Source organism: Octopus sinensis, linkage group LG5 (assembly GCF_006345805.1).
Source record: "Octopus sinensis linkage group LG5, ASM634580v1, whole genome shotgun sequence".
NCBI classification, from domain to species: domain Eukaryota; kingdom Metazoa; phylum Mollusca; class Cephalopoda; order Octopoda; family Octopodidae; genus Octopus; species Octopus sinensis.
In genome coordinates this window covers 19177678-19200590 of record NC_043001.1, presented here as the reverse complement: position 1 = coordinate 19200590, position 22913 = coordinate 19177678, and the positions used below count along the sequence as shown (strand labels likewise).

The window sequence follows — 22913 nt, the reverse complement described above, 5'->3', positions numbered from 1 at the left end:
TTATGATGCGACAATTCTAAACTGTCGTCTCGATACAATCCAACTTACCCTCTATTAGGGGTCACTGCATATAGGCCGACTTGGTACCATTTGGCTGCGCTGTCGAGTGAACCCCCTAAATAACGCTTTTAAAAGCGTTTCCTGTGTGAATGCAAAGCACGCAAGGCTTGCGTAAGCTATATTGAATGAATGCAAAAAAATAAATTGTGTAATGGTCGTCCAAGGCGATTCATGACGTTCAGTTTTGTTATTGCGTATGAAATGCATAAACTGTACTATCTGGATGTTAAGCGATGTGTTTTGTTTATCGTCTGGTTCTGTTATATTGTCATTTGCTCGTTTCATAGGAAGTGTAAATAGAAGGGGAACGTCAGGAAAAATACTAGGAAACTCGTGAGTAAATGATCAGAAGGGAGTGGTTAGAAACGAAAAACAGAGAGAGGGGGAGAGCGAGACAGTTAGATAGAGAGAAACAGTGAGAGGGGGAAACAAATAGAGAGAGAGATGATCCGGTGTGAAATTTTGCTGTATTAATTATTTCTCTCCTCATTCTTTCATTGTTTAGTTTGTTTCTGTTTGTGGAGGTTGTTCGACCACAGAAGAGGCTTAAAACACTTACAGTTCATATCTTGGCTAACTTTTCATTTTATTTCTATTTTCTCCCGTTCAACCAAGGAACCATCAATTTGAAACTATTTCCTAATTTTCTCTTTTCTTTCTTTTTCTACTTATTGAACTGAAAATGGGAAAAGGTAAATATAATTTTCTAATTTTTTAAGGGCTTTTTACCTGTTCGATTCCGTAAAATTTCCTGTTCGATTCCGTACAATTTCTGATCGTTCTTTAATTCGTTAGCATAGTCAAGCACTTTCCCACCTCATTCTTCCCTTGAAAGAGTCTTTGTTGTTGTTGTTATTGATGCTGTTGTTCTTCTTCGTTTTTTTCTTCTGCTGCTGTTGCTATTGTTGTTGTTGTTGTTGTTGAAGTTGATGAAGATGAAGATGTTGCTCTTCTTACATCAACGCTCTGATTGACCAGTCCTGCGACCAAAGGTGCTCCAGCCTTTGTTTTGGTCTTCGCCATTTTACTCGGTCACTAATGTCGCGGTGGTTGCTTGTTAGTGTGTGTTGTATTGTTGAAGATCATCGTCGTTTGGTCTAGCTGGCTGCGGGTACTATAAATGAAGTAAATCACGAACTTTTAGTATATTTATTGAGGGACATGATTTACTTTGCGGCTATCTATAAGAGAAAAATGCAGAAACAATAACCGCTGGCTGGGAGGAGAGATATGCTCTGTGTCTTGTTGAAGGCTAGCTGTCGGACATCGTATATGTCTGAAGTCATCTCTTGCTCCTGGTCGTCCTAAGCAGTCTGCTTGCAATGAGTGCCCAAGATGGTCAGCCTGAGTTAGGCACCAAACAGCTTTTATAGAGTAACAGGAGGGCGAATTCTAGCTCTTCCGAGAAGCCATATCACACCACAGCTCCACATCGACAGGTTGATTTATAGATCAATCGCGGGAAACTGGTGGCTTACCCGTGATCTCTAACTGAATATCTTGCTGTTCGAATCTCTGCATGTCTATCAGATGTTTCATTGTCAAATGTATCTTAAATGGATGGCTGAGTATAAATGGTGAAAATATTTTGCTGCTATATCAAACAGTTTAAAAAGCTCAAAAGCAGAGTTAATGAGATTTCTATAACTCCCTTGAACACAGTTGAGCACTGACTTTTAAAAGAGAGCCTTTCTTCGTTGTACCTTGAAGTGATATAATTTCTGAGATTTACCAAAATCTGCACTCCACCCACCATATGAATAATGAAAGTCTATCGATGCCCCAATTGTTTCACTTCTGGTCCCTCTATAGTGTGAACCCTTTTGTTACCATATTTCTGTTGAGAATATAACCAAGCTATCATTAATCTAGTGTTTGAAACATAAATCGTGACTAAGGTTTGGTGGAAGATTTTGACTCAGAACTTTTGAAAACAAAACATTTGTACCAGAGAGCCAGAGGCGGTCTCAGCAGGGTTGATATCGAAAGGGTTACTGAACTGTTTTTGGTTTCTTAAAACCTTTTTGGCAGGTATGAGAGTTCATGAAAGTTATTGAATACACCTATGAACGAAATTCTGCCGTCGCGAACGAACGCTGATTCCTTTAGAATCTAGTTGCGATTTTCCCTTTTGACGGGCGTGGGCATGGCTTTGTGGTGAAGAAGCTCGCTTCGCATCCACTTGGTTCCGGGGTTCAGACCCACGACACAGTTTCTTGAGCAAGTATCTTCTACTGTAGCTCCTGCTGATCAAGGCCTTGTGGGAAAAGTTGGTTGATGGAAACTGGATGGAAGCCTGTAGTGTGTGTGGCTTTGTGTTCGTCGCTCATCACCTCTTGATAACCGGCGTCTGTTCATTTACATCTCAATAGCTTAGCGATTCGGCAATAGTAACGAAATAAGATAAATACCAGACTTTAAAAAAAGGAGTATCGGGATTTCTTTGTTCGACTAAAACGCTTGAAGGTAGTGCTCCATCATGACCGCAGTCCAATGAAAAGTAAAGTAAAAGTATCGTTCTTGCATGAAAATCTAAATGATTTTCAGTAAAATTGAATCGGAGATGAAGCTCTCTATTGGGAAACTATGAATTTCACCATTCAAGGAGTACGCAAGATTTTGAAATGTTGAGTACTAAAAATTTTGAAATGAAATACAGTCTTCTCTTATTATCATAACTCCATTCACACCTGTGATGCATTATAAGAACTTGCATTGAATACCATAGTCATCTTTCGACTGGAGCCTGCTTTGATTACCTTAACTTCCTTGATCGAATTAGAAAACGATTTAAGTCATCTTTCTAATCGATTGGCGTCTTGCTCACCGTCAAAATATATTTTCGCTGTGACTCTACAAGTATTTCCAGGGTCATTGCTCTGATGAAATTTCTAGTCTGATACCTTCTGTCAAGACCTTAAAATGTGTCACCCGCTTCTCTTCCCAGGCGCATCATTTCTTCGTTGAACTTTTTGTTACTCTTAAGTCCTCTAATTCTAATAGCTATTCTCGAACTGATGCTTTCTAGAAGCAACTCTTATCATCATGTTCTTTGGTTTTTGATGTTTAGTCCTTTAAGCTGTCAATCGAGAACATTTCAATTTGCACTCCCACAGCTTTTCTTCTTTGTAATTTCTTATGCCACAGGGGCCTCAACCCTTCTTTGCCACAAAATCGTATAAGTATAAAATTATATGAATATTAAATCGACCTCATAATTTAACTAGTACTAAACTTTATTCGCCCCGCAAGGGTAATTACTAAAGTTCACCTCGACGGATTTGAACTCAAAACATAAAGAAACGTGAGTAAATGCTGCTGGTCTTTGATCAAAAGCGTTCCACTCTCGGCCGTCCCTTCTTTTTTAAGACAGTACGCTGTTATTTGCAAAAGGTTTGGCTGCTAGTTCTAGCAGATCGGACAACCACTTAGAAGCTTCTTTTCGTAGGTGTGCTTAGCTGGTCATATATTCCCGATTATTTTCAAATATGTTTGGAGAGTCTACTTTCTCTCTCTCTCTCTCTCTCACTCTTTCTCTCTCTCTCTCTCACTCTTTCTCTCTCTCTCTCTCACTCTTTCTCTCTCTCTCTCTCACTCTTTCTCTCTCTCTCTCTCTCACTCTTTCTCTCTCTCTCTCTCACTCTTTCTCTCTCTCTCTCACTCTTTCTCTCTCTCTCTCTCACTCTTTCTCTCTCTCTCTCTCACACACACACTTCATATTATTTATAACATTATCTCGAAGTTAATAAATTCTGATGACTTCAACAATGTGGTACGTGTGTGTGTGTGTCTGTGTGTGTGTCTGTGTGTCTGTGTGTGTGTGTGTCTGTGTGTCTCTGTGTGTGTGTGTGTGTGTGTGTGTGTGTGTGTGTGTGTGTGTGTGTCATACACCAGAGGAAACAACTCGAGAGTTGTGTTCCGGAGTGTAGCAGTTTGTGGAAAGTAGCGATTGGAATTATAGGACTTATGACTAACAGAGAAATGATAAGTCAGGGAAGAGCATGTCCATTGTCCATTGTAGTAAGTAGCTTGCTTACGAACCAGATGGTTCCGGGTTCAATCCCACTGCGCGGTACCTTGTGCAAGTTTCTTCTACTATAGCCTCGAGCCGACCAAAACCTTCCGAGTAGATTTGGTAGACGGAAACTGAAAGAAGCCCGTCGTATATATGTATGTATATATGTGTGTGTGTATATGGTTATGTGTCTATTATTGTCCCCCCAACATCGCTTGACAACTGATGCTGGTGTGTTTACGGTTCCCGTAACTTAGCGGTTCGGAAAAAGAGACCGATAGAATAAGTACTAGGCTTACAAAGAATAACTCCTGGGGGCGATTTGCTCGAATAAAGGCGGTGCTCCAGCATGGCTACTGTCAAATGACTGAAACAAGTAAAAGAAAGAAAAAAAAGGAAGATATTGATATATATATCTGCCTCAACTATCTAAGGACAATAAGGGGTCCAAACCTCCATTTGAACCCCAACGTGGAAGCTTCGAATGTAACGTTGAGTTTGAAATAGTGCAATGTTGTCGATGCCTTAACCGCCAGCCACAGTGATTCTGAAATTGCAGTCTTCATAAATTTTGCCAGACCCTTCGTGTTTACGATCAGAAATGAGCTCCTGGCCCCGAGTGGGAATTTATGTTCCATCACCAAAAGCAAAAATACAGTAATCACTCGCCATATTGCAGTTCACCTATCGGGCCGTCAGTATTTCGCGGATTTTTCTGGCTAATATATGTAAATTTATATCGCGGACTCCTCATTATATAGCGGGTCTCTACGGGCGATAGCTATTTATAGTTTTTTAGATTTTAATTATTTCTGTGGTAAAATAAGCGTTTTATCACCTAAAAATTAATAAGTTAATAAATCAAAATACAGTACAGTACTGCACTGTATAACACATTAATTAAAATATATTAAAAGAAAATACGTAGTGTACCGTAGATAAATAAACAAAGAATCGCACATACTGTATGAAAAACGAAACCCGGAAGGCGAGTGTGTGGTGTTGTTTTGCAATTATGATAAAATAGATATATACAGATTATAAAAATAATAATAAAATATACAGTACAGAACTGTTTCCACTTCGCGGATTTTCACCTATCGCGGGGTATTTGGAACGTAATACACGTGACAGTTGTACACTCTCGATAGTCAGATATTGTCAGAAAAGTCGAGTTTGTCGAGTTTATCGAGTTTGTCCAGGCATCTTCAACAATGACCTCAGCAAGTGAATGACAGTCATTGCCTATCATCTTCACTTGCTGATGGCGCCCTGGGTTAGTTAGGCAAAATCGAATTTTTTGACAATATCTGATTATCGGGAGTGTAATTTTGCTTTTGGCTCCGCTAAGGGCCAAGAGATCTTTTCTGATCTAAGATCTGAAAAGGGCCTGGGAAAATTTATGAAGGCTGCAACTCCAGAATCACGGTGGCTGACGGATAAGGCATCGAAAGCAGCATGCTTTTTCGCGGCCTGCGTTACATTCGAAGCTTCCACATTTGGGTTCAAAAGGGAGAGAGTATTTAGTTAAAGTTTGGATCACTTATGGTCCACAACGGTTTTTCCTAAATACTTGAGGCATATGTGTGTGTATAAAATCACATACATACATACATGCATGCATGCATAATTATAGAAGCAATTATGCGGATAAACAAATTAAATATAAAAGCAATTATGCGGATAAACAAATTAAATATAACAGCTCATCCATTGTTTATTTGCTTCCATTACGGGCCGCATGTTTTGGTGAACTACATCTATCAACATTATGATGGATCTCCGCGCCCCGAGATACAATACCTTACAATACCTTACCTCTTCCCCTTAAAATCTCGTTTGTACTCATTTGTACTCGTTTGTACTCATTTGTACTCGTTTGTACTCATTTGTACTTGTCTGTACTCTGTGTAAGTTTAATCCGTGAATATATAAATATCTACATATTTATACGTAAATATTCATCGTCTCAGAATCTTTAGCCTTTACTTTCTTTCTAGTTGAATATATATACATGTGTGTGTGTGTGTGTGTGTGTGTGTGTGTGTGTGTGTGTGTGTGTGTGTGTGTGTGTGTGTGTGTGTGTGTGTGTGTTGTATATCAAACCCAAGCTGTTACATTCCATCCGTCTTATGACCGTAATGTACTTAAGTGTTATATTTGAGACTCTTACACTTTGTTCATGTGAGCGGAACAACTGTCTAAAAAAAAGGTCCAAGCCACCTTAGATGCATCAATACCAACGCTTCTACACCCACTGCTTCTTGCGGTCGAACCCTTGTTCAGTCCTTCGTCCTTTCGTCCGTTTAATATCTTTGTCCTCCATTTCTTTATTCCTTTTCCCCCTATACTTTTCTTTCTTCCGCGCCCTCTCTCTTTATCTCCTTCTCTCCCACTTCTTACTCAGTCTATTGCTCTCCCTATACTTTTTCAATAGGATTTCCAAACTCTCCTTCTCCATGGAAATAATACTTTGCTTCTTCGTCAAGCTGCCGCCCCTACCGTTTACCTCATAATAATGGAATTATTTATCTTTCTATAAAATAAGTTTTTTCCTTTCCAGTCGACTTTGCTTGCAGGATGTCCGCATCAGCTATTTTCTTTTTGTTGTAGTGTTCTATTTATATATTCAACACACACATCAGACGGATGTAGGACACCACCTTCGCACGAAACTTGGAGTCGTGGCTATCGTTTGCTATTTCCTACCATATATATATGCATATAAATATACATACATGTATGTATGTATGTATGTATGTATGTATGTATGTATGTATGTATGTATGTATGTATGTATGTATGTATGTATGTATGTATGTATTTCAACCTTTGGAAAATAGATTGTGGCATTGACTCGGTCAATTCCTAGCAACATCTGAAGAAGGAATTTATATATTCCGAAATATTATATCAGACTATATATATATATATATATATATATATATATATATATATATATATATATATATATATGTATATATAATCAAAATAAGCAACAAGGATATCCAAAGGTAGTGTAGTACAATCGTTTCATGCTACTTCATTTAATTAAACAATGTAAGTATTACATCAGTTTTTAAATGTAGAGCACTCATCAGCCACATATGGAATTTTTAAAATTAAATTGACAATGTTCATTTTTTATACTTATTCCATTTGCCAACATTACAAAGAGGATAGGTATATAGACAGAGAGGTGAATTTCATCAATAAAATATGGTAGTAGAAGATCTTAACTCATGGGCAGATGTTTTATCCCTGAGTTCACTTTGTTATTTAGATTTACCAATGGGGATAGGGTTTTTCTTTTAAGTTCAGTGGAGACAATCAAGAATTTTTCTATTTATAGATAGAGGAAGGGGCTGTTTAAATGGCAGAGCCGTAAATCCAACCCTTTAATGAGGAATTTCACTGAGGTACATCGGCGTAAAATAAAAATAAAACTCTTTCGCTCCCAAAGTAATGTGTGTGTGTGAGAGAGAGGGGGAGAAAGATGAACGATTTAAAATAAATAAATGATTTAAAATAAATATATTGTAATTGTTGTGTGAGAAAGTATATATACTATGATTATATAATATAGTGTGCCTTTCAAAAACAAAAAAAACAAGACATTTTACATTTTATTTTTATGAACGTCATAACTTACTCTCTCTCTCTCTCTCTCTCTCTCTCTCTCCCTCTCTCACTTTGTCTTTCCCGTGAAACTCTCTGCCTCCTTCTTCCCCTTTTCTTTATCTTATATTTTTTTAGACTCCGCAATGGCTCTCTCTCTCTCTCTCTCTCTCTCTCTCTCTCACTTTGTCTTTCCCGTGAAACTCTCTGCCTCCTTCTTCCCCTTTTCTTTATCTTATATTTTTTTAGACTCCGCAATGGCTCTCTCTCTCTCTCTCTCTCTCTCTCCCCCTCTCACTTTGCCTTTCCCGCGAAACTCTCTGCCTCCTTCTTCCACTATCCTTTATCTTATTTTTTTTTGGTTAGACGCCATCAAAAAGCAATGGCTGATATTTATTATGGTTAAAAGCTATGGTAGAAAATAGATTTTTACCTTATCCGCGGGTGCCTCGGGAAAAAATAAGTTGACAAAATCCAGATAGGATGTTGACAAATGTCCTCCTAAAATTTGAGCGACATGCGTGCTAATTTGTGGACGTGCATAAATTACAATCACGTACACACACGCACATGCATCCTCCCTTTTATAGATATGATATATATCAGATTATTATTAATAAAGATTTATAGTTATTTAGTAAATAGTAATTTATTTGTATGCTAGACATATGCTAGACATGTTATTTATTTCCTGTAAAAAAAGAAAGAGAGAAAGAAAAGAAAAACTTATCAATTAGCACATATATCAAGAGGCTTTAAAATATTTTAAAGTGTAATGAAGGGAGGTAATCAAGATGAACTTAATAATTTCATTAGATATATGGAATTTATGCAATTCCATATAGAAAAGTTTAAAAAGACTTTATTTCACTTTATTCAATTTATTTATATTATTAAATTTCTTAATCTATACAGGTTAAATAAAAACTAGTATGGTATACTATTTCCTTATTTGGTTACAAAACATTAAGATATGAAAATTTAGGGATAGTCAGAATGCTATTAATTAAAATACTTAAAAGTACGGGTGGCACAATGTATGCAGGATTCTTCTAGATCAAAACGGTTATTCAATAAGTTTATATTATTCCTATGTTTCAAAATTTCATATGTCTCCATAGCAGAAAGTTCACATCCATCTCTACTATTTTTATAAAGCTGTGACTTTCTTATTATATCCCATTTTAGGTTAAACTCGATATTTTTTTCCTTTCAATTCCCAAATTTTACTAGACAGCGTTGTGCAACCCGCCTTACGTTTAAGTCTATAACTAGATAAATGATTGTTTAATGTATGTATATATATATATATATATATATATATATATATATATATATATATATATATATATATATATATATATATAAACGTTCTCGGAGGAACATGAATAACATATATTTTATACACATATATATACTCTAGATGATTTCAATGCTCTCTTCCATAATGCAATATTTGAGATGTTAATAGAAATGACTGGTGAATATAACCAGTTCCATCCCAAAGCATAGGTACACTGGGCAGCTGCCCTGGGGCCCAACAGGTCTAGGGGCCTACTTCTTATCTATAAATACTGTAATTTACTGTGAAATTTCTGTCGGCTTTCTTCGACGCGTGCTTATAGAGATGAATTATATGGTTATGGACGATGTGTCTAGTTTCGGCATATTTGGCATTAGATATTTTTTTTCTTTTCCCTTGTTTATAAGTGGTTTATAAATTTAACCTTTAAAGGTATTTTTTAATATTTTTTAATTACACATTGATACAATTTTTTACGAAAAATTTTATCCTATATTAGATGTATATATATATATATATATATATATATATAAATATATATATATATATATATATGGATATATATATGGATATATGGGTACAGGACGTCATAAAACTTAAACAACATGAAATACGAAACACCATGACGAAATACTAAATCAATTTTGACTCTAGTCTTTGAACTGAGGAGAAGCGAAACTGTCGCCTGGTCCTGCGTTCTGATGCTTTGTTTCCCCAAGAAGGAAAGGGAATGTTGCATCGCTTCAGATTGTGTTTTAGTTCATCTTTGAAGCGTAAGTGTGTACTTTTTTATTGCATGATATATTTTAGTACTCTAAAATACAAAGTACTACCCTACCACATAAGAATGCAAAGTGAAGAAAAAAGAGAAACGTTTTCCTCCATGTGATTGTGTCAGCTATAGTTCACCACCGAGCGAGAACAATGATTCATGTTCACTATGCTGCATCAAAAAATTTTGTAAGTTTTGCACTCTATAAAATTTCATTGAATTATTCAACTACTTACTAGTTCAATAGCCGATTGTAACTGACGCACGCACCCACACACGCACACACACATACGCATACATATACATTCTCTCTCGCTTCTTCTCTCTCTCTCTTCTGATGTGTATATATGCATATAAATACACACACACAAACACACACACACACACACACACACACACACACACACACACACACACACATATATATATATATATATATATATATGGGGAGAGTTCACGAAAAAAACAAAAGACGAAGACAGGTGGTATACAAAACAAACAGCTTCCTGATGATTTCATTTGAATGAAACAGTTCTAGTCCTATAGAAGCTCCTTCAATAAAATAAATTAATTTACTCTGCTATGTATTGAGTACCTTATTTACTGTGGTTAACCCCGACTCAACCCGGACCTACATATATATATATATATATATATATATATATATATATATATATATATATATATTAAGACGAATGGCCACAATGATGGACTCCTAATATGCTAAATATAGACGTCAAAGTGCCTTACCACGAAGAGTATGTTCCCAAGAAATATTTCAGCAAAACGCCAGAATGTAAAAATGAGCAAGACAAATGAAAATGTACGAAATAAATAACGATTACCTACGTGCCAATGGCTTCACTTGTTAATATTTACGAGTGTAAATGTCTGCAAGCTCATCAGCGTAGTCTGTCGCTTACAAAACACAATTTCCAGAACTAGACACAGAACGCTCACCCGAAAGAAAACATATATAAAGTTCTGCAATTTATATTTGAGAGTATTTTTCAAATGTTTTTATTTATGGTCAACTTTATGAAAGGTTTTGCGAAGCGGGCAGGTATATAACACATCTAAACTTGATTTGTTTAGCAGTTGTAATTGCTGTGTCAGGCGGTTTCTACTTAATCGAAAACCATGCAGGGTGTATATATTCTGTTACGGATAAGACAAGAGAATCAACGAATAACAACAGGGCCCGTATAATCCAATTATGTATTGAGAATGACATGTCAAAACTCACATTGTAACACCGCGAAGCTGTTATAGTATATTCCAGTTCACGGAATATAAGGCGGCGAGCTGGCAGAATCGTTAGCACGCCGGGCGAAATGCGTAGCCGTATTTCGTCTGCCGTTACGTTCTGAGTTCAAATTCCGCCGACTCGACTTTGCCTTTCATCCTTTCGGGGTCGATAAATTAAGTACCAGTTACGCACTGGGGTCGATGTAATCGACTTAATCTCTGTGTCTGTCCTTGTTTGTCCCCTCTGTGTTTAGCCCCTTGTGGGTAGTAAAGAAATGGGTATTTCGTCTGCCGTTACATTCTGAGTTCAAATTCCGCCGAGTCAGACTTTACCTTTCATCCTTTCGGGGTCGATTAAATAAGTACCTGTTACGCACTAGGGTCGATGTAATCGACTTAATCCCCTTTGTCTATCCTTGTTTGTCTCCTCTATGTTTACCCCTTGTGGACAATAAAGAAATAAATATATTTCAGGTCACGGCACAAAGCCGCCAGAGCGCAGAGCTGTTACAAACAGATTTGAGTCCGAAAGCACAGAATTGTTATAATATCCGGATTTACACAATCCTTATTGGCTGAAATCCAATTTTAGAGATCGAAGTCGACAAATGGTAGTTTATTCCAAATTCGCGATATGCCGATTGAAATAAGAAAGAGGTCACTCTTTTTATCTTCTTGTGTTGTTGTTTACTGTTTTGGCCGATATGAGCAGTAAGTCAAAGAGAAAGACAGAGCAACAACGAATGGAAAAGGAAGACAAAATGATGCTATCATTCTGCCTGTCGTTTAAGTAGCAGCGGAGAGAGAGATAAAGAATTTCACTTGTCAGAGAAAAAGCGAGCCAGTGAAAGTCTCAGGTCGAGGTCGTTTCGTTTCACCAACTAACTCACCCTTGCGGGATTTTAGTATTTATAATTATCGCAAAGCAGTGAGAAAGAGAGACATATCTCCGAGAACAATGGCGGGAAACTGTTGTAGGTGATTCTTATCTATTCTAAGCTTTTGGTTGCATAGAAGAGGTTAAGAGGGTTAAATGGAAAAGACATAAATCGACTTGGCATGGTCATGTGTTCAAAGAGTCGAGCAAATCGACCCCAGGACTTATTGTAAGCCTAGTCCTTATTCTATCGGTCTCTTTTGCCGAACCACTAAGTTACCGGGTCGTAAACGCACCAGCGATTTTGGAGGAACAAACATAGATACACATACACACACACACCACACACACACATATATATGTATACATATATATATATATATAAATATATATATATATATATATATATATATATATATATATATATATATATATATATATATATATATATACGACGGGCTTCTTTCAGTTTCCGTCTACCAAACCACTCACAAGGCTTTAGTCAGCCCGAGGCTATAGTAGAAGACACTTGTCGAAGGTGTGCCACGGACTGAACCCGGAACCATGTGGTTGGTAAGCAAGCTACTTACCACACAGCCACTCCTACGCCTATATATATATATATATATATATATATATATATATATATATATATATATATATATATATATATATATATATATATATGCAATATTGAATCGTGGAAGGAACATGAATAGCGATGAAGTAAATCATAAATTTTATACGCATATATATACTCTAGATGATTTTCAATGCTCTCTTCCACAATGCAATATTCGAGATGTTAATAGAAATGACTGGTCAATTGGTCAATATAACCAGCTCCATCTCAAAGCATAGGTACACTGGGCAGCTGCCCTGGGGCCTAACAGGTCTAGGGGCCTACTTCTTATCTATAAATATTGTAATTTACTGTGAAATAAATAATACGACAGAGTCCTGTGCATTGATTTGTCCGGTGACCCACAACGCTACGCAACAGTCCGTCAGTTATTGTTACTTACCACAGCAGAGAGAATAGTTTCCTGGTGGTATTGCCGAACATACATTTGAATAATTATTGGGGTTTGATTGTTTTTCTTCGATGGCGAGTGGGAGAGTAGATATAAATGAATTAGAGAGGTTTTAATAGGCAGAATAACATGAGACAAGCCATGACAGCCAGTCAGCAATGCATGTGTGTAACTAAGAGGTTACGGAGGAGCGATAGAAAGACAGATGGTGGAAACAGCAGGTCTAATAGTGAAAGCTTAGACTAAACTAGTTTGCGCACCATGCTTATTGGTCTATATTTTATTTTATGTATAATTATTGTATTCTACAATATAAAGTATTATCCTATCACGTTAGAGTCAACAGAGAACAATAATCTTACATTTCAGGTTCAAGAGGAAAAAGGAACAAACGCCATGGTCAGACACAACAGCAGACTGATGATGATCAACAAAGGAATGATGATGAGTGTGCACCATGCTACATCGAAATTAAATGTAAGTTATGTAATCTATATCAGTACATTGAATTACTCAACTTCTTCTTAGTTCAATACCCGACTGTAAGTGATGCATACACACATACATACACATACGCTTACACATATATGCACATGCAAAAACACATACATATACAAACACACACTCTCACTCTCTCTCTCTCTGTATATAAGTATATGTTTACAAGTATGTATATATGCATATAGGGGCGAATATAATTATGTATGCTTGCATGTTGTGTATATGTATGTAAGTTGTATATATATATATATATATATAATATATAGGGAGAGTTTACGGAAAAAACAAAAGACGAAGACAGGTGGTGTACAAAACAAACAGATGTATTAGTATAACGCTCAGGAATAGGAAAAGTCTTTTACGTTTCGAGCCTACGCTCTTCTATAGAAAGGGACACAGAAAAAACAAGGCGAGAAAAAAATGTATATATATATATACGTGTGTGTGTGTGTGTGTGTGTGTGTGTGTGTGTGTGTGTGTGTGTGTGTGTGTGTGTGTGTGTGTGTGTGTGTATGTGTGTGTGTGTGTGTGAGTGAAGTAAACGGAAAATGGAGAAATATTGATCAATAACAACTGACCAACATCGATTATTACCTTTTAATACAAATAGACTTTATCTCGTCTAACAGTTGTTCCTGCTTCCGATGTTCCACGGTATTGCCATTGGAAATTCTGAAAATAATATTCATCATATTTGGTAACACATCCTATCTGGAACATGGAGCTTCATCGGAGTGAAGAAAAATATCCTAATAAAATACCCCTCAGTTAATTACAATTATTTACATACTGATATGTTGTAAGACCAACCATCTATTGCCCGTAATGTGATTGAACAAAGTCCAGCTTTCGATATAATTGGTCATTTAAATTTTAAAATAATGGTCAAGCTATTAAGAACGTTAAACGGGTAGATGTAAATAAATAAAAATAGATAAATGTATGGAGAAGTAGTATATGTTGTAAGTGGCCCCCAAACCGCTTAGAACGTTGTAAATGAAAAACAAACAAATATGTAAATAAGCACCGTGCGAAGAACAACGCCCGGAGTGTTATTAAACCTAGAGAGGTCCCTATTTGGACAAGTGTGAATTAAGGCGGTTGTGGGGAAGGAATTGGACAAATGCTTTGTAAAATAGGAGTGAGAAATTAGTACACAAAGAAAAGAAATTAATTAGTTGGAAACGGAATAGGGAGGGGGATAAAGGTGAAACTACGATGAAGGGGAGTCTACAGTTAAGGAGAGGTAATGGCCAGGGCAGTGACTAACATTTAGAGAATTATAATACACAGACTAACTTCTGAACCTAAGTACCTAAGTAGTGGGCTTAGTAGACAAACAAACATTAACGTTCATCCAAGTCGTCCTATGGATAAGTATAAGTACAAACCCCCAAATTAATTAAATGATTACAATTCAATTACATGTTAATTACTATTATTGTTGCAGATGCAGGCTCATACGACAGTTAACTCAGCCATACTTAATATATATTATTATATTATTATTATTATTACTAACATTGTCGATATCTCAACCCTTGCTTGGGTGCTTACATATTGGGGCTACCACAATTGCACTTCCCTGCATGCATTAATATGCCTCAGAACAATAATAGTTCATAGGAAAGTGCCAAGCACAATACAAAGTACGAGCAAATACAATCTAAAGAGGTGTGAAGTTAATATTAAAGTGTTAAATTTTGTTATACGAGTTGCGGGTTTCTGAAGTGAGTAAATCTAATAGGAGGTTACCAATAAATGGAAGTAGTCTCATGTTGACTGAAATTAAGTCCAGAATGAAAAGTTATAGAATTTAACACACGGTGTGGAATGTAAAGTTTGTGGCAAATAAAGCCATTGCTAAGGTCCAGGCTCAATTTATGGGGGGAGTATTGTTGGGGGAATGGGTACTTATGCCCTCTATATTCTAAACTAGTCCCATAGTTAAAAGAACTGGTATTATTAAAACGGGGTGAGAAGGTTATTCTAAAGAAAGATAAATTGATAAATGTATTATATCATTTTATTATATATTATTTAATTTAGTTATTACTAGCAGTATTGCCCGGCACGTGCGCTCGTGCGTTCTATGCACGCGCGAATTAAGCTAAACTTGGATGAAGTTCAATCAAAATTCAATCATTTTGGTTTTAAAATCAAGCATTTAATGCCCTCTATTTTTGCGCTTATATGTTCCATTTCCTCAATATGAAGTACGTAGAAGCGTTTCATAAATTTTTGATGATCAAGTAATTGCATTGCTGAATTATTGTTTTAGATCAGTATTTATCAACGGGGATTTCAGGGAAGAGTTTCATGGAGTCGCTGGCGATGTATCGTGATGATCAAAAATCCGACCTGCTAAAATTTGGTTAAAGTGATTCTAACTGCAGACTCAACGCAAAATGGTCACATTTAATTCAAAGCGTTAAAAATGTATGAAAACAATTGGTATGTGTTCACAAAGTCCAAACGATTAATACAAAAAAACCCTTCAGTCTACATCCCGAAAATTCATTTCTTTGCCGAATTTCTACAATGTTTACGGCGATTGGTTTTTATATCTTGATTTTTTATCTTTCATGCAATTTACGCATGCTTGCACGCGTGGTGAACACAGTTCACGTCAAACAGTTGACTGAGTAAAGTTCACTATTCAATGCATGGGATAAGGCCTAAACAAACAAATTATCGATTTTTGCACTTGTGAGATGAATTTCGGAACAAAAATAGCGCAGTTCAGAAGTGCCGGGAAGTTAAACAAACAGACGCACATACAGATACACACACAGAACACCTGTTGAGTTTTATATATATAGATGTGTGGGAGGTGGAATTTTAAACTCGGATATGTTGGTGTAGGAATATTAATGCTGGATTACCTATAAGAGACCTAGGTGTGTAATACTATTAAACTAGCTTTAATTGGAAGTTAATATATGCAGTCATTTATTATCAAATTCTACTATTTCTATGGTGAAGAGCTCAGTGCGCTACTTGTGGAATGATGCAAAAGGGTTCCTAATGATATTTATATTTAGAGAAGGTAAACTTACTTTTGTGCAGGCAAGCTTATTTCTCTCAAAGTAATGGATGTCGGGCCCCTAATATGAAAAATTTTACACTGATGCACATATGACATTTCTTATATTTTACATTGTACGAAGGTGCAGAGGCAAGGAATTTCCATTCTAAAACAAATCTAATATAGTTATCTTTAGGCTCCCAAATATATTTACTTAATCCGGTCGAGTAATCTCATCTCTCTTTCTGTAAGTGTGTTGGTGTGCGGCTAGTCTTCGTTTCATTTCATTTTGGGTAGCTCCTATATATATCGTTTTACTAAACTGTTGTGATTATGCACTGGTAATTTACATCTTTTCTTTTACAAGAATTTCCAAGAGCGCAATTATCGTTATTTCTAGAGTCGCATAGGTTGTGTTGTGGGGAACAATTACTTACTAATGGATTGGTGTTAGGTGTAATATGATTGATAGGGTTATAATGGTTGTGAGTGTTACCATTACTAGGTTTGGGGTGGTTATGGGGTTTGTTATTTTTATTCTTACTATTGTTGTTATTGTCATTATTATTGCTTCTATCTAAATATTTAGTTTCCAGTTTTGCTAGAATTTTCGTTCGGATTTCTGCATCCCTTTTATCTCTCAATCCTTTTGCAAAAATCAAACACTTGAAAGAATTTGGGGTAAGCACATCCAGTCTAAATATTACATTCTTTCTTGACTCTGCCTGTGTAAGTAGTGAAGACTTTATCTCCGTTCTTTTCTATGTTTAAACGTTTCCATCTAGTATTAAAGCTCTTTGCACTAAACATTTTGCACAAAATGTCAACTGCATCGGTGAAACTTATGTCGGACGATTTTTTTCTTTTCTTTTTTTTAATTTTTTTGGCAATATGAAGTTACTATACTTCTCATGCTCCGCTGTCGCTAGTTTGCCTAAGACTAGACGCGTTTTCATTTCCTCCATCCAGTCCTGACATTGTTTTTCAAAAATTTGTTCAAATCTTCGAAGGTAAACCTCGAAGGTTACTCTTTCTTTGGGTAAAAGGTGTGACAACACCCTGTTAGTTCAGTGTCGACATCTATCAGGAGAAAGAGAGAAAGTGGTTTCTTTCTCTGTCACTCTTTCCCTCTTCACACAAATTATACACTCACATATACACAGATCCCCACCCCCACAAACACATTACACACCACCCGCCAACATAACCGCCCCCCTTGTCATTCATGTTAAGGAAGTCTGAAGGATATTTCCCGGTTCACTAGGAAACCGAAATATCACAATTACACACTGTTTCTTTGTGGATGAGTTAAAACTTTATGCAAAGAATATGCATGAGATGTAAAAGAGCCTTGAACTAGTTGCAACATTCTCAAAGGATGTAGGGATGGAGTTTGATCAGGATAAATGTTGTTATATTGTTGTGAAAAGGAGGAAAACTATAAACCAGACTAGTAACATCTCCATCAATGATTTGACTGTTTCCCCTATATCAGACGAGGAATATTACAGGTATAATAGGGTGGATGAAAATATATCTTACAATGGTACCTATAACAAAAAACGTGTCACTAAAGAACATTACAGCCGAATAAACAAAATTTGGACCTCAAAACTCCCTACATTCAATAAAACAATGGCCCACAATGTGCTGTGTCAGTACTCATACCAACATTTGGGCTGCTTGATTGGACGCTTGATGAGATTCAAGCCATGGATGTGGAAACCCGATAAATACTAACAAGCACACATAATTTCCACATAAACAGTGACGTAGAGCACCCACTTCTACCTAAAACGAAAACAAGGCGGCAGAGGCTTAACATCAATCCAAAATGACTTTGAATGTCGCATCATATCCCTTCGGCAACATCTTTTAACCACCAAATGTCGAAGTGCATCCCTTGATCAAGTTTGCATACAAGAGGCTAATAACATCATAAGACCTGGAAGGCAGCTCCTTGAACAACATCCTTTGTCTGATAAACTAGAATACATCCCCAAGGAAGTCGCACGACTGTTTCATCAGATGAAAGGATGAGCCTATATGAGCAGAAAGCTATGCATGGATATGTTAGCAGAAAGCTCCGTGATGATAGTAAAAGCAACTTATCATGGACCAATAGCCGGATTACTACCTCCCACTTTACAGTGTAGGCGTTTGCAATCGAGGAACAGGAAATATCAGCCAAGTACCTCATGCACTAAAGGGGTACAGCCGTAAATTGTGACAACTAATGTAGACTTTATGGAGTTCACACTGAAGATATCATCCACATCATTAGCAGTTACCCGAAATGATGTTGTAGCTAGGACACTCTAAAATGAAATCTGTCGGAAGGATAATCCCGAGGATAAGGAAATAAAAACCCACAATATGGTAGAAGCCTTAGCCACTCATAATAAAAAGGAAAACTGGTGAAATGTCCCAGGGAAGTCGTCAATGAAATGAAAGCACAACAGACCTGATATAATAATTTGGGAGGGAGAAAAGAAACTGTGCACAATTGTGGAAATAAGCTGCCCGACGGGTGTTAACATAAAGCTGAAGATCAGTGACAAAGAGAACACCTATTCTGAACTATTGAGAAATCTGCAGTTACTCTATCCAGATTGCAAGTTCAGGTTTATTAGCTGTAATTATTGGGGGCCTGGGATACGTAACATACTGCCTAAATACAATCTTGAGAAACTAGGTTTCTCAAAACCAGAAAGGAGAAAGCGAATTCGAAAACTACAAATCCAATCCATCACTGGAACTGTAAAAATCTGTAAAACATTCCAGAAGTCTATCATTTAAATATATATGAGCATGTCTAGATACGCAACTATATGCACGATAATGCATACATAAAACATACAAATCTGTACATACATACATACAAAACTACCCTTTTGCAAATGTTGAAATTCCAATGAAGGAGACTTGAATCTAAGCGAGAAACCGGCTCTTTTTTTATTGGCAACACATATTGAAATAAATAAATGTATAAAACTGAACAATTATGAGCGCGCGCGTGTGTGCGTGTTTACAATTCCTCGCACAAGAAAGTTCTTTTCTAGCGAAGTAAAAAATTCTGTCGTTGGCATTTGGATAACACCGACAGTAAATGTTTCGTTCTTGAGCTGCTTTCCAAAATCTGTACATAATTTCACTGTTCCGTTTATGTATGTACGTCGTTCAATCCTGATCCAGTGGCGAGGCTTCAGTTCGAGAACTCTGGAATTGTGGGATGCGTGGATTCACTTCTTAAAAACCTTTACTACCAGTTCGGTTCTGATACGGAACGGTACTATCTGTCATGGTCCTATCCGTGGATTGAACAGACTTCCCAAGGGTAGAGGAGGCTCCCGTTATTTCCGACAAAGCCGTGGGGAAGGTAGTCATTCTAGGAGAAAGACAATCTGTCGTAAAAACTCGCAGTCAAAATAGTCCCAGTTATCTTGCGATACTTGTCACTGGAATCTCTTATGGCGACCGAGAGAGTGGTGAAAGTTTTGCACAAGCTTTTGTCATCTAAATTCAGTGACGTACAAATGTCTCACAATCATTTCAGTTTTTTTATCTGACAAACTGAAGCAATCATCATGTATGTATATACGTATGTATATAAGTATGTACGTATGCATGTATTGATGTCAGTATGTGTGTGCATACGTATGTCTGCCTGCATTCATATATCTATGTCTTTTTCGAGTTTTAATTTATTTGTTATGACCATTTATTTGTTTGCATTCCTTCAATTTGGGATTGAACAACGATATATTGTATGATGTATGTATTTATACTATTTAGCTCCTCTTTTTAAAAACTTGTTCTCACAGCTTCTAAAAAACACCAATGCCATACGATCTGGCCCAAAGGATCTGGGTGTTGGAGCGAGACGGAATTGGAAAAATTTTTCAAAACCTTCTCGGAAAAGGAATCACCAACAACCAAAAATCTAACACTGGTTGCTTCTTTGGCCACACTTTTGGTATTAGCGATCATATTTATTCTCTTCTTAATTTTATGGATATCATTTAGACGAAAGTAAGTAAAGTTTCTGTTCCGACCCCTGTTGTACTCTTTCGCCCAAACTTTCTCTCAGTCTTTCTTCCTGTTTCTTGAGCAACGCTGCGATGGACTGGCGTCCCGTCCAGCGGGGCGGGGGGGGGGGACACACACATATGCCATAGAAACCGGGAAACCGGGCCCATCAGCCTGGCTAGGCTTGAAAAGGGCGAGTACAAAATACAAAGAAAATAACAGTATTAATAAAGATAATTTCTAACAGGGACACAGGATAGAAATTTTAGGGCTGGATTAGAAGTGGATACAGTCGTTTACATATAGTAATATTTAGAGTCCCCAGAACAAAATAAATACAAACCATATCTCGGAGAGATTTGAATACAAAGCGTAAAGAAACGTAACTAAATTGTGTTGCTTTATTCGTTCAGTCAAAAAATCTATCTCTTATCCGTAATTCTTGTTTGAAGTTGACTACTCCAGCAGTTTGCTATTGGTTTACTCCAGAGACACAAGCATTATGATTTAACAAAACACGCGATAATTTACAGTACTTCTACTCTACAACAACCAATTTTAAAAAATCCATGAAAGCTATTTATAGTGGACTGTAACAGCCAGAAGTAAGTGTATTCGTTATAAATACCACACACATATCAACATAGGTTTTGGCAGCCTTTCGCCTAATAATCCCGATGGGATCCCCTTTCACAATGGTTTAATATTTAGAATATTTTTCTGAAAGAAGAACTGGGTGGTGTTTGGAATCTAAACGTAAATAAACGTACCTAAAACCCTCAAAATATTTTAACCGATGCCTTACACATCTTGCCGTTCACGTACCACTTAATGATATTCATTTGGTATTTCCTCCAGACGAAACTCAACTCCAGATGATAAATTCGCCAGTTCAAATGTTCAAAATGTAAATGAGAAAAATCATCCGTATGAAGAAATCGATGAAACCACGGTTAGTACTTACTCTCTTCCTCTCTCTCTAATGTGTGTAAGACTCTATTATCTGTTTCAGGTGGTAGGGTGTAGTTTGAAGAACGTTTAGTTACCAAAATGATCAGACGGAACTTCACTTTAAACAATTGGCCCCTGTTTTATTACATCGAAAAAATAAAATACAATGTAGACCTAGGTGGGATTTGACCTCAAAACGTAAGGAGATATAACGAAATACTATAAGGTGACCGTTTCTAGCATCCACTCATTCACACGGGTTTATATATTTTATTTTTATTTTATTACAGACAACTATTTCCTTCTGCAATAGTAGTATAGTGAATAAAAACACTGCAACAACAACAAACCCAAGAAACATCGGTGAGGAAACATATGAAGTCCTAGAAGAAGAGTCTTCTCCAAGATATGATAAACTGGCTTTTAACGAACTGGAAATTGTGAACAATGAGAACAGAAATAACTCTTAATCCCGTCGTTGAAAAATAAAATCTACTGGTGATAACGATACGTTTTATAACTTAATAATTAATCAAAATCTGTTACTAGTAACAATCTGTTACTGTTCGATAACCAAAACCTATCGATAGATGATAACAATGCCTTGATGGTTTTCAATATAATATATCACGTGATACCATTATTGGGGTTATCTCACTTCCTTTTTGTTTTTACATTTTAAAAATGTGAGATTTCTTCCCTGAAGACAGGGGAAATTGATTCCAACGTCAGATGAGACGAACCCCCGTCTTCAGGGAAGAAATCCTATATTTGAGGTGTTGACAGAAGGGAGATTAAAGATGGAATTACGATGGAATACGACTTTTCTTCAACCCTTTAATTCTTGATATCATTTCTATTCTGTGTAAGTCGGACCTTTTTATATGTATATATATATATATATATATATATATATATATATAATGTAACACCTTGTTCAAGTGTCCTTTATCACAATTACAGACCGATCCAAGGCACTGTAAATTAAATGGCATAGACGGGTAATCTCCATAAGATCGTCGGATGAGCTTTATCTGTTATGGACTGGTAGACTTAATCCCGCCAATCGGTCCCTCACCACCACATGGTCCCTGATTGCTTTTAGCGAGGGATACCCTTTTGCAAATCATTATGTTACATTGAGATTAAACAGCAACAACTGGATTTACAGAATAAGAACTTAAATAAAAGTTTATTTCTGAGAAAGATCTTTTTATTGTAGCCTCCCTTCATTGAATAACCTCCCCTCGGAAATGTTACTCTGATGCGTATTAAGTTGTTCAAAGTTATTTCCCATCTATAGGATTTATTTATCATTATCCTTTTAATCCAGATATTTATGTTCTTTTCACACATCTGATACGTATTGATCTCTTCCATGACGTTTTTTTTTGTCTTTTTGTTAAATAAATTGAATAGCAAATGTGAATTGTAACTCATTGATTTCTAATATACGGCCAAAGATTTTGGGTAAAGG

At 36.5% G+C, this 22913-nt stretch overlaps 1 protein-coding gene across 2 annotated transcripts; it reads left to right on the top strand.

Annotated features, from left to right (window-relative positions):
• The first annotated feature begins 518 nt into the window (after positions 1 to 518).
• LOC115211668 lies at positions 519 to 22865 on the top strand. Of its 2 annotated transcripts, XM_029780304.2 has the most exons (6): positions 519 to 752; positions 9843 to 9956; positions 13297 to 13404; positions 20281 to 20488; positions 21344 to 21437; positions 21727 to 22865. In XM_029780304.2, exons 1-6 carry the CDS (start codon positions 743 to 745, stop codon positions 21904 to 21906), a joined length of 714 nt encoding a protein of 237 aa, XP_029636164.1. In that variant the 5' UTR covers positions 519 to 742; the 3' UTR covers positions 21907 to 22865. The 2 variants fall into 2 exon arrangements, with proteins under 2 accessions (XP_029636164.1, XP_029636166.1); XM_029780306.2 differs by lacking the exon at positions 9843 to 9956 and having other exon boundaries at positions 520 to 752.
• Positions 22866 to 22913: the final 48 nt, after the last annotated feature.